The sequence below is a fragment of the Balearica regulorum genome, chromosome 10, assembly GCF_011004875.1.
Source record: "Balearica regulorum gibbericeps isolate bBalReg1 chromosome 10, bBalReg1.pri, whole genome shotgun sequence".
Lineage (NCBI taxonomy): Eukaryota > Metazoa > Chordata > Aves > Gruiformes > Gruidae > Balearica > Balearica regulorum.
The window spans coordinates 9,854,610-9,868,060 of record NC_046193.1 but is presented as its reverse complement, the minus strand read 5'-3'; the positions used below and the strand labels follow the sequence as shown (position 1 = coordinate 9,868,060).

Below are 13,451 nucleotides of genomic sequence, written 5' to 3'. Positions count from 1 at the left end.
TTTAATGGGACAACAAATTCCATGCAGGAAAGTAGTGTAAAGCAGTAGTAGAAGAGAGGAGCTAGATTAGTAATTACTTTCTCAGGCAGGGCCATATTTAAAAATCCCTTGTTGCCAATTGCTTTGAGTGCCCTTACTGGAGAGACCAGACTGCCTATCAAGCTGTTTAACGCAGTTCAGGACACAGTGGTCTCTTAACTTTAGACGTGCCCAGGGACACAGAAAGAGTTTGGGCAAAGGCTGATAATAAGAGATGATAGAGCAGGATTAGCATGTTACCTGCCTCCTTTTCTGTCTTTATTTGAAAGGGCACGTTAGGTATTTTTTAAGTTATCAAACATTGGAGTATTTTCAGTTATGAAGTATTAACCTTATTTGTGAGACTGAAGAAGAAAATTGCTGTCAGAGTTGGAAGGGGCTGTATTTCCTGGGGAGGCTAATCTCTGTCTTTGATTACCAAGTACAGTGCTTTGTGAACTTCTAAATGATATATTTGAACAAGCTACCAAATTGTTTAGCTGTTTTGGCTTTCATGGAAAGACTTGATGAACGTGGGTTATCAAACCTATGTTGCTTCAAAAAAAAAAAAAAAGACTTCATGCTATATGATGAGACATTTGTGTGGCAGCAAACACTACCAATATCTAACTCATTTATTTGTTCCGTTCAGTGTGTGCATGCATTTGGGTGGTTATAAATATGGATGATTTTCCACAGTCCACAAATGACAAGGTGCGGCTTTACTTTAAAATTTCTGTTTTATTCAGTGCACAGCAAGGATACTGCTATGGAAATTTTATTTTACTTCTTGCTTTCCCTTCCCTTTCCTTTTCTTTTTTTAAAATAAAATCTGCTGATATAACATCTGCTTGTTATATTTTTAAAGAACTAATGTGTTCCTCCCTTTATTCTCTTTTGCTGTCTTCCTCCCTATCTGTTTTTCTCCAAACTGCTGCTTTCACCCCTACTCCAACCAGCTTGACTTCCAGGTCAGTATTTTCTGCTCTCCTATTTAATTGCTCCTTCCACAATGAAGGTTTTCATTGATGCTTCATTTATTTGGCCATTTTGATTCCATATTAATAACTTCTGTTTGTCTTTTTTGGTTTTTGTTTTTATTCTGCTTGTCCTTGTTGTGACGTTTTTGGTCATTCCACTCCTAGATCAGAAACTTTACAGTAAATGAATGCTTTTATCAAAAGTCCATAAGAAAAATGTTTACTAACAACATATTCAATTCATATGTTGTTTTGTGTGAAGACTTTTTTCTTCTTTCGGTTTTACATTGATTATCTTTGTTTAGTGAGTTCAACATTGGGAATAACTTTTTGGTAGATAACCCAACCCAATAGGTAATGGATTGAATAACAAGAGTACACAGGGAGATTTATACTTAAAATCAGAGACTTATTCTTAATATTTTACTGTCACCACTTTTACTGTTATTGCAGACATAATAGGATGAGTTGGAGTGGTTCAGCTTCTGGTTCAGAAACTTTAAGCTGTTTGAGCTGGCCAGATTCTGAACCAGCACATAACTGCAGGCGAGGTGTATGTATGTGTGTGTTTTATATACTGTGTTTGTATATAGCATCATCTAGTCAGATTCATGTTTGCCTTTCTTCCAGATTTTAGATCAGGTTTGCTAGTGTTTTTGCTTGTGCACTGTTTTTGAGTAATCTTGTCATCTTACCAAGTATTATTACATGTCTGGTGGTGCTTGTTGAAAGTAAAAATTGATCTAGTCAACTTTTTTTTTTCTCTTAGTAGGCCTTGATGTTAATTTTTCTTTCTCATGCTTATGAATGGTTGTAAAGTGTAAATTGGTGAAGTCTTGAAACATCTACTTGGTATTTTAGAAACTAGTAACTTTAAATGGTTTGGACTACAAGTTCATCTATGTCTTCCTTTCCCCATGTGTTTCAGAGTGTGGCTTTTTTTTCCTGTGAAAGGTATTTAAGACAGTTCTGTATTCTTAAGCTCATCCCTTATTTTTCAATTTCTGAAATTGGTGACTGAAACTTGCACAAAGTTTTGTTTCCTGTGCTGAAGAAGCTTTGCTTTAGGCAGGAGCAGACCTGATTTTCAATCATTATCAAGGCAGAAAGTGTTTACTTCTTCATAATTGGACTGGAGTATAAAGGAGAGTGTATACTGCAAAGACTTTCCAGGAGGATTTCAGGCAGTGAAGTTTTGCATTTGCAGATACTGTTCCAGGTATCAGGTTGCCATGCAGCACATTTGACTAGAGTCATGGCAAATGTCCAATCTGCCTTTATGATGTGTTCAGATCTGAAGTTTTCAGAATTTTTATGTGCATGTATACTTTTGTACAACATCATTCTCTATTCATATAGAAGCAGCGCTTGCCGGTTTGAGAGAGTTTTGATATCTTAGTCTCAAAACCAAACACAGTTCACATTTCACAGTTCAGATGCGTCAGAGTTGTTTCTGATGTGGATGCCTTCGAACTGTATGGCAAAAGATGGCTCATTATGAAAAGATTGATGAGTTTTTTTCCTGATGTGCTTTAACGCACATCACAGTCGCAAGTTACTTTCCAGTTGGAAAATTGTGTTTCTGAAATTTGAGGCTTATTGATTGTAGTCATGAATCAGATGAACACTTTCTTTTAATTGTCCATCTATTACAAGCACATTTTAATGTACTTGAATGGATAATTATAACACCTGAATTATAAAAAAATACTTAATTTATTTTCAGAATCTTTCTTTCTTCCAGAAATTAATTAAATGCGTTTACTCTGGAATTGACTATGATGAAGTTATTGTCTGAATGTGACCACTCTGGCATTTCTATCAGAACGTACTCAACATTGATTGAAAAGTTCTCTAGCCAGAGAGAGCTTAGAGAAAGGTATTATGCTATGTCATTATGGTTGATTTCACTGGAATCCAATGATTAGTATGCAGAAACGTTTGTTCAGCAGTTGGAGGTGCAATTTCTGTTATGTTTTATTGACCTAAAAAACCAGCTGACCTTGCTGAAGCAAACTGTCCTCATAACCCTGCCAGCTTTCATCCCTAGAGTCCCAGATAAGTTTTAGCATATGATTAGAGTTTATTGTGGGATTTCAGTGAAGTGTTAAGTTTTCACAGCTTGAATCATCATTAAGGTCCAAACTTAATTTAAGAAACAGATCTATTAATTTCTTTAATTTCTGCTAATCAATATGTTCTTGAGCTGTCATTTTGTTCATCTGTATTTATATAGGAGTAGAATGATCAGAAAAATGCTGCTTCTGTTTTATAACATGACTGGCTGTTGATACTGATGGCATGATGGCAAACAAGAAAATTGAATACATTGGTATACTACCCCCTCTGCCCCCATGTGCATCTTCCTGTACAACAAAAAAGAATGTTCTGAGCACAAGAATCAGTACAGTAACTTTTTTTCCATTTAGATTACAGCAGGTTATATACTTCTTGAACTTTTCTGATTGCAGATAAAGAGGAGATGGATATTTTTTTCCATGTATAATATACTCACCAGTGCTAGAAATTTTCCCACCAACCTCTGATGTTGGCCTTCCTAATTGTTTCCGTGGGAGGCTAGAGCTCGATGAGATGTGTAAGGCAAGGTTTAACAGAGTTTTAAATTTAACTTATGAGCCTTCCACAGTTTTGTCAAATGTCAGTTTGATGGTTCCAAGGGCAGAGTGATATGTTGTTCAAAGATAATTTCCCTGGAGAAATTGAGATAGTGTACTAATGAAAACGGAGAGAATCTGTGATATACATTACTCTTCTGAGAGACTGGTTATTCTGAGTGAGAAACATAGTTGTCACATTGGATAACAGGCAGATTGTTGTCATGTCTTTCTGTTTTAGTTTGTTTGCTACATATACAGAATAAACCTTTTCACATTGTGGACATTTTAACATTTAAACGTTTTGAAGGAGATGAAGTTTTGAGAAGAGGTTATTTAAATTTATCTGATTACAGGTGTGGTTTTGAATTTGTGTAAATTTACATTTCATTTTATTTAAGAAATATTACAGTAGAAAGCTTATTTTCTTGGAATTCTGCTTTCTTAAAAAAAAAGTAAAATAATAAGAGATTACAAAATAAGCAGAAATCATGCTGTAAACAATGAAAAGATACACACAAGTCCCTGGGACAGGATAATGTGTTGTTGTTCATTTTTATCCCACTTACACCTCAACCTGACTGCTTATTTCTATACTTTGCCCTTTCAGTTTACTTAAAGGCATGTAGAGGTTAAAATAATAATTTGAGAAAACTAGAAATGGATTATTTAAGTAAGGGAGGATATTTTGTAATTTTTCAATGATGTGCTTGTTTTTTTGGTTTTGATTTGGAGTGTAGACGCTCTGTGGGAGTAAATGGATACGCAGCATAAACTGGATATGAAAAGAGCTCTACATCCCTGCAGGAAAAATACCCACTTTGGACTGGGTTGGACCTGACGCCACAATGCTGTGTTAGGGAAGAGAGAACGTAAAGAACTGTTACTCTTTCTGTTTCATGGTTACTACTTTCAAGACAGCAATATTTCCTATGCTTCTGTAGACCTGCTGCTTCTGCTAGTTTTCCCCAGGGGGAACATCCACAGAGCACGTTTCTTTACCTCTTGAATGTGTGACTAAAGTCGCTGTGCAGCACTCCTCTGGGGAGCTTGGGGACTGTCTGGGCACAATGCTGTCAGGATTCCCACTGCGCGCTGGAGGGGTGTGTGTGTGAAGAATCATTGTGAGATAGCACAGCTTAGCCTCAAAAAGCTGTGACTGAAAAGAGACAGGGGAACTAAATTTAGGAATTGGGCTGTTGGTAGAACCACTTCTTCCACTCGCATTGCTTGCTTCCATAATGCAGGAGCAACGTGCCTGGACAACGTGATTGTGACTGGATTGAATTTATAATAAGGGGAAGTTAGTATGTCAAAACAAGAAATCATGCAAAGTCTTCCTGATTTATTTGGAGGTCTGAAGAGGCTACTGCAAAACACGGAAAGTTTCATTTACGTATTGAATGATAATGGCTGGATTGATCCTGAGAACTGCTAGGTTGAGGCAGGAGTTGCAGTTGAAAGATTTGATTCAGAAGGAAATTGCAATGAAACGTGAAGTGCAGCAGGGGAGGTTTGATCCTGATTGCTGTCAGGCTGAGCTGGACATGCCGTGGAGCACTTGGATCTAGAGAATAACTGGACAGAATCAGGAATTTGTGGGATTTGGTTTTGGGTTTTTTTTTGTTTGTTTTTGGTGGTGTTTTTTGGTGTGTTTTGAAAGGAAAAAAAACCAAAGAAAAAAGCCTATCTGGACAACAGCTGGAAAGGACCTGATAAAGCAGCAGCAGGACTTCAACTCCTTGGTTGCAAATATCAGGCAACAAACTATTTCCAGTTAGTGGTTACAGTTATCGCTAACGGTATCAATTAATAAAATAGCTGAGCAAGCAATTGCCATATTAAATCAATCAAATATCCTTCTCATCTAGTGTCTTGTCATCAGTGGTATTTTTTTAATTTTTCTTAAAAAAAGCAACATCAGAAGAAAATGCAGAACAATCTTTGGTGTACAAGAGAGATGTGTGACAGATGAGTCTTCTGGTATGGATTTTGCACATGTTCATATAAAGTATCCAGTAAGAATGTGCTGAGAAAGACAGTAGGGCAGTGCACTGTGTTGGAGTTTCAGTGGTTGCAGTGCAGATATGTGTTGAAACAAAGTGATATGAACCATGGTTTGGAACAGGGTTTTAGTAGGTCTTTTTCATTCATGCGTTTTCCTCATGTGGATATTTCTAGGATCTCTCTAGGGCTTTGGAGGGAACTGTGTCAGACTAAACACTTAAAGATTTTGGAAAACTTCCCAGATTGTGTGTTAGGTAAACCCTTCCTCCCATGTTTTTGTCTTTTAGGTGAGAAATATTTCAGTGACTTCTGTGACACTCGCTTTATTTCTACCAGGCAGAGTTGTTGGTTCTCTCAAGGCAACAATATCTTTTTATGGTGCATTTGGAGGCAGAATAGTTGTCACACTGAAGCACTGTCATAATCTGAGTATTAGAAATCTTAAACCAGGCTTCAAACATTTGAAATAATGAGATTTTGGGGGCGGGGGCGGGGTGGGAGGAGAGGGAGAAAGAAAGAAAAAGAAAAAAGATTATTTGAACTTATGGCTTTTTTCTTTTAACCCAGTAATAGAATTGCCTTCTGTTTTTTGAGACCTATAGATCTGTGTGGGCTGCAAGCTTGCTGCTTTGAGTGAAACTGAAATAGCGATGTAGTCCATTGGTAACAGGAGCCGGGAATGTAATGAAAACATTCAATACACTAAACTTCATTTTTCTTAACTGATAACTCTGGGTATTTACAGCGTTTTTGCATTCAAATGCAGAATTAGGGATGTGGGAATCAAATTCTTTGGAGATTTTAAAAATATTGTTTGGTTTGGATGTTTTTGGGTTTTTTTGGTCAGTTGTTTGTGCTGGTCATTTTGATTCCAGTCCTTTATATCAATATAGAGAGAACAGAGGATGCTTCACAGTTCTCCTGATGAGTAGATGGATTATGAACTGTGACCTGGAGTTTGTTGTAGTCTCAGCTTCAGGTGAGTGGCAGAAAGAAGACCAAGCATTCTTCTTCAGTAAGAGATGAGAATATTAACTTCTTGTGATAATATTCTCTGAGGTGTGTAGCCGAATAGTGGCCTTTGTTACCAAAAGATAAAGTCAGTTTGGCCAAAGTTAACCAGAGAGTCTTATTTTCCTTCTTCTCGTCTCTAAAAGATTACAAAATTTTTCGCAGTTGTCACAAGCTTGTTTCATCAGGGATGGTCTTACTGTCCCCCGTTAGCCTTCCTGGCAGCAGGGGCAATCCAGGCCCAGTGTGACAACATTTTCCCATCTTTCTAGGAGGCATCCACTCAAACCTTCTTTCTCATCCCATGTTATAATAGACATGCTAAGGAAGCTGAGCTATTCCCATTTATGTCACTGTGGGATGGATATTTTTTTCACTTACAAGATCAGATAGCACCACTGTAAAAATGAAATTGTGTCACAGGGTCAGCTGTAGGGTGGTGGGTTATGTTGTTAGACAGTTTAGTAGTTTAAACAATTATAAAGGCAATTAGTTTAGGCAGCTGAAGTCTTGCCCCTGTTCCTTTCCAGTGGGAAGTAGAGAGGGGAAAATATAGTTCTTCTATAGAGAAAAGGAAAAGAATGGGAATAAGATCTGCTAGATTTTCTGCTTTGGAATAGTGACGGCAAGAAGGGCAAAGGTGAGACAGGACAGACAGGATTTTTTTGTATAGGATGGTAATAGGTTAGACAGACATGCAAAGAAAGGAATCCCTTGGAATCTGGGGATGAAGTATTCCTCCAAAATATGGCGTTTATGATAACAGACATGGAAAAAATTCTGGGTTTTTTCTTTTGGGTCTGTCTAAACAAAAATCAAGGAATCTTGAAGACTCCCAAATTCAAAAGAAGCAGAAAATGTTTTTTTTAAATGATGTAATAGCTTTTAAATATAGAATGGAGCTGATTTATGCCAATGTTATACTTTAGTTCCAGATGAATCAGTATGAGGCATGCTCTGCTTAAGGCAGACAATTATCTGGCTCCTTATATTCTCACAATTTGGGTGCATTGTATAGTGTTATCAAATGGAATAAAGAGGCTGTGCAGAGACAGTATTACAAGATTTGGCACCATTTTTAACAAAGTAACAGGTAATCATAGCAGCTTCATCATCAGACTGTTGGAATAACCAAAGAGACAAACCCCAAATGAAATAATTACTTTGGTGGGGGTAAGATATTGGAAGTGGTAAATTGCTTAATTATAGCTTTGGGACTTTCTTAGGCTCCATTCCACATATGTTGCTTCTTTTGTGGGTGGAGTATGTTGTATTGGAGGTGAATATGCACTTGGTGTGGGTTGTGGATCATTTTTAGTAGGGCATTACTGGAACAGTTCACACTGGTGCATTTAGCCCTGCAACATATATGCATTTTTTTCTATGTTTTAAAGATTCCCTATTGGGAGAACCAGGGAGATGCTTTGTACCTTTGTTTTTCCGTTTTTGTTTTTTGGTACTGCAGTTGTACCAAACTAGATTGATTTCAGTCTAGTTGGATCTGAATTTTAAAGAACTACCCTTATGTTGATGTTTTAGTCTTGATTCAATAAATCAAATGGGAACCTATGTGTACTGTCATTTTTTAAGACAGTGAGAACTGAACTGTTGGAAATATTTCTACTGAGTCTTACTGAAGTAATGTACTTCAGAATGGACATTCACATGGACAGGATTTACAGGATCAGGTCTTCTGCATGACTAGCTGCTGAGATCCAGAGTGCCTAGTAAAATGTTAAGATTAATTTTATTGCTCACATACATGAATTGTTTGTAAAGGTGTAACCCGTGCTACTCAGTGTATGCCTAGGACAATAAGTGAAGATGTTTGATTATTTAAAATATGTGTACAGGATTAAATGTTAAAATGTATTTTTAAGATTTTCTTATTTTATAGACTAGATTGTATTTCATAACTCACCCCACCCCTCCCAAAAACATGCTTTGGTAAGTTTATTACACTTTTTTTTTTTTAAATTTGTTCAGGAGTACAGGTTCTGAACATACTGGATAATTTTTTGATTGACTTTCAGACAGCTGGTCCCATTGTAATGCTGTTTAATGCGATGAAAATTATTACAGAGACATACTCCTTTAGAAAATGTTACAGATTTTGCTCTTGGGAGTATTTTGCATGTCTGCATTTTTTGGATGCTTTGAGGAAAAAAAAAATCTTTATGAAATAGAGTAAAGGCTATACTAAGCATGTAACACTTATTTTTGGCTGATGTTACCAACTTTTTGGCCAAACTACCCAGGTGGCTAATTAAAGCTAGGAATTTAATGAAATAGTGAAAGAGCATGATTTTTATAGCTATCAGAGATGAAAGCATTGGAGTTTAGACAACAGTTATGCACTACTGTAAAATGAAAGCTGAAAGATATGTATATGCAGAAACTAAATGATAATATTCGTCTTAAAAAGTTGGACTGAAGGAATTAAACATATTGTAGTTAGAACTACAAGATCAATTTGTATCCTATTCCAGAAGAACAAGAAAAAACCACAAACAAACGTGGTTAAATGTAGTCATTACAATTAGTGATATTCATTCTAGTAAGAGCTAAGTGCTACTACTGTTTTGATACTTGTCTTTCTGCTGATCCAGAGTCTGGGTCTCCATGACACTGATGTCTATTTCTTACAAAGACATTTAAATTAAAAAACTAAATAGAATGAATGGTTAGTGTAATCAACGTAAGGGCATCTTGCTCTTTGCACAGAAAGATTAAGGTGCTCTAGGTTCTTTGGTCCGGACTTCATAGGAGACAAAGCTATAGGGCTGTATAGGAATTTTTTGTCTTTTCCCTTTACCTGTCTTCTTCAAATCTGTGATATTCTAAGTGTACCTCAGTATTTAGCAGTCATGGTTTGGTGGTTCTTCAGCAGTATCAGAAATCTGAGCTGCTACAGTGTATTGATTCCTGTGTTGGAAGTTTAAGGCCATTTTTCTGAACAAGTTTTTGGATGCGGAGAAAAGCTTGTGGGTCGAGATAAGGACAGGGAGAGATCACTCGCTAATTGTCATCACGAGCAACACAGACTGAACTGAGAGAGGAAATTCATCTAATTTATTACTAAGCAAAATAGAGTGGAGGAATGAGCAATAAAATCAAATCTTAAAACACCTCCCCACACCCCTCCCGTCTTCCCAGGCTCAACTTCACTCCTGGCTTCAACCTCCGTCCCCCCTCAGCGGCACAGGGGGACGGGGAGTGGGGGTTACGGTCAGCTCGTCACACGTTGTTTCTGCCGCTTCTTCATCCTCAGGGGGAGGACTCCTCTCATCGTTCCCCTGCTCCAACATGGAGTCCCTCCCATGGGAGACAGTCTTTCATGAACTTCTCCAGCGTGGGTTTCTCCCATGGGGTGCAGACCTTCAGGAGCAGACTGCTCCAGCATGGGTCCCCCACGGGGTCACAAATCCTGCCAGCAAACCTGCTCCGGCGTGGGCTCCTCTCTCCACGGGTCCACAGGTCCTGCCAGGAGCTTGCTCCAGCGTGGGCTTCCCACGGGGTCACAGCCTCCTTCAGGTGCCTCCACCTGCTCCGGCGTGGGGTCCTCCACGGCCTGCAGGTGGAATCTCCACACCCCCTCATCCTCCCTCCATGGGCTGCAGGGGGACAGCCTGCTTCACCATGGTCTTCACCACGGGCTGCCGGGGGATCTCTGCTCCGGTGCCTGGAGCACCTCCTGCCCCTCCTTCTGCACTGACCTTGGTGTCTGCAGAGTTTCTTACATCTTCTCACTCCTCTCTCTGGCTGCAGAAGCTCTCTCTAACTACTTTTTTTCCTTCTTAAATATGTTATCACAGAGGCGCTGATTGGCTTGGCCTTGGCCAGCGGCAGGTCCGTCCTCGAACTGGCAGGCATTGGCTCTATCAGACACAGGGGAAGCTTCTAGCAGCTTCTCACAGAAGCCACCCCTGTAGCCCCCCCCGCTACCAAAACCTTGCCACGCAAAACCAACACACCATAGATGACGTTGCTAGATGTTTTATGACAATTGCTGACTGGCTATAAAAATAGGAACACAAACAGAAATTTAAATTTATTATCTGAAAAAGTGTCATTAACCAGCCATTTTAATGTTTGGCCAAGATTAAGCATCTGTGTAAAGTGTGTGCTGCTTTTTAGACTGCTTTTTTGCTTCTTAAATGTTATGAGCTCAGAACATCATTTCTTTAAGGCAAATGTGGTGTTGGCCCTACTTCAGCGTGCTCTGGGCTCAGGTACTTTAGAACTAGTTTGAAGACTGCATTTCCAATTATGTGAAGTTTGTAAAGTTACAACACAACATAGTATTCTGTAATAACTAGTTTGAGATGACTGTAGTGCCTAGTTCAGTGGCTACAGAATTTAGCTCACTATAAGATAATAGATACCCAACTTCAAAATTAACTATAACAATGGGAAAAATCAGAAAGCTGTGGCTTTTGTCTTACTGCTTTGGGACAGTTAGAGTGTCAAACAAAGAGTACTTTTGCATGTTTTAGTACCAGAATATGATTATTTTGTGATGGTAAGATCAATTCTACTGCCCAGACCCCTGCAGCATACATCTCAGATTTTGAAGACATTTATCTTAAACAGTAATTTTTTATTTATTTTATTCTGTCTAATGAATTTTGTGGTCTTATAACTTTAAATTGAAACAGTGTAACAGAACATGTGAAACGAATTCCTCATGATAGAGTAACGTAGACTCAACTATGCATATCAGCATAGCTACTAATAAACTATGTGGATATTTTATATCCTATATGGTAATAGCATATGATATTTTGTGCTGATTGTGTAGTGTTCCCAAATATTTGTCTCTTTCTCATGCACAATTTTTACTTATCCTAATCTTCTATTTTAATCAAAAGCATTTCAGAAACAGAGCCATATGAAAAAATACCAGAGCAAGCATACTCAAAAAATATACTGGATCAGGGATTATATTTGATATATTTGCTGTTTAAAAAAAAAATCGGCGGGGAATGCGTTCTTGTATTTATTCCTCTGTTGAACTCCTCCTGTACCTTTACTACAGGCCTAAAAGAAAACTGCTCAGCTAGGTTTTTTTTAACTGTAGCATTTTCTTTTCATTTCCATAGGCATGTAGTCAGTTGTGGAAGAAAGAGAGGCTACGACACAGCTTTCTTTTATTTCCTTCTCTTCAAGATTTTGCATATTTCAGGCACCAGATGTTTTCCTTTGCAGCTTTGCCATGTTCTGCTTTTCAATGTGGCATTAGACAGAAACTAAAGTGGGAAGTTGTGAGAGGGAAGGCTGATGAAAGAAGCAGTTAGCATTGGCATAAAATTTAACTTCTTACAGAGATTAAGTATAAATTAATTTATCATTTACTCAGCATTAGATTGGAAACCATTTTATATTTTAATAGCACAAAGTCATATTACACCACCAAAATTTCTGCCAAATACCACATTTATATATGAAGTTGTGAAAGTATTTTTTTCTAATACTGATTTTGCTTTTATGCTGCTTATGTCTATGCTTACAATTATGTGACACAGACCCATGAAAAAGAACTGATTTTCACTTAGAGTTGCACAGAGCATCTAATGTGTATTTGAATACTTGATTTAGAAAGAGAAGGGGCATCACTCTAAAATTCTTGAGGAAATTTAGTGAAAAATAGACAACCCAATAGCTAAACTCATTATATTCTTTAAGTGCTAGAAACAAGTTTAAACTGGAATATGCAATTTGTGGTTGATTTTTATTAATCTGTGAGTGTAACTTTGACAGAAATATCCCTGCTGTTTTTAGCACTGTCATGTTGTTTGATTATTATTGGTTAGCTATGGCACAGTGTTGTGTTTTAACAAAGGTTAATTTTCTTAAAAACACTATGATAAAATACTGGTGATTTGTGCTATACTCCCAGGCCTATTGATGAAGTAGGTGTCATGTAGGCAGCTTTCCTCTGACCATCGTGTAGCGTATTTTTTTTGTTCTCAAGTGAGTTTAATTTGGGGATTTAAACATGATGCCAGAAATCTACTGAGACAGCTGTAGTGCTGTACTGGTGGTCTCTTTGAGCTGGGGAAAAAGATGTTATTTCTTAGGAGTCTTGTCATTTGGTTAAAGGTATGTCTAAAGGGGAGGGAGCTTTAGGTGTATAGTTTATTGGAACTATATCTGGGTACTCTAAAAAAATATTTGAGAATATTTAAGGAAGATACCAGCTAAGGTCTTAAAGTCTCTAGCACTGCAAAATGCTAACTCCTGACTAGAGTTGATTCGACCTGGGGAAGCTCAGCTGTTCATCTTCCAGTTGCTGTTTTGTGTAATATAAAAATGACTGTACTAAAAATTAATAAATTTTAGAATGATGGCTTTTGATTCTTTTTTTTTTTGTGAAACTGGTCTCTTTTCTGGTAACAATTCTTTTCACTTTCTGGTATGTACAATCTTCATGAATTTTACTTCTAACATTAGAAAATGAGTACAAAAGACAAATGCTGTAAACAGACGATGTTAGGATAATCTGGTATTTTTGTACCTTAACAGGCTGATGTAAACTCTTGAACAAAACTATAGGCTAAATCTGGTTTTTAAATAGAGGAATTCATACTTGTCTTTTTAAAAAAATTATGTGTGAGCTTGATGTAGATTCTTTTCAAATGCAAAGATTTTTCTTTGCATTACTTGTACCCACTTTTATTTTTCTAGACAAGTTGAAGTTTTTTAGTAATAATAGATTAGCTTTTCTGTTATGTACTGTACCTACAAACTTGTATATGAAATATTTTCTAAGAATTTTTAATACCATGATAACATTTATTGATTAGAGATTCATTGTTAA

At 37.4% G+C, this 13,451-nt stretch overlaps 1 protein-coding gene across 14 annotated transcripts in view; it reads left to right on the top strand.

The window, feature by feature from the left end:
- The window catches only part of ERC2 (ELKS/RAB6-interacting/CAST family member 2), a 443,424-nt gene that overhangs the window by 221,856 nt on the left and 208,117 nt on the right, over window positions 1–13,451 (top strand). For 11 of the 14 annotated variants that reach the window (XM_075761998.1, XM_075762008.1, XM_075762007.1 and 8 more), the window contains one exon: window positions 978–989. The exons of the other annotated variants lie outside the window; for them this stretch is intronic. In XM_075761998.1, the coding sequence (XP_075618113.1) occupies window positions 978–989 (12 nt within the window). The remainder of the gene's footprint in view (window positions 1–977; window positions 990–13,451) is intronic. 14 annotated transcript variants of the gene reach the window in all.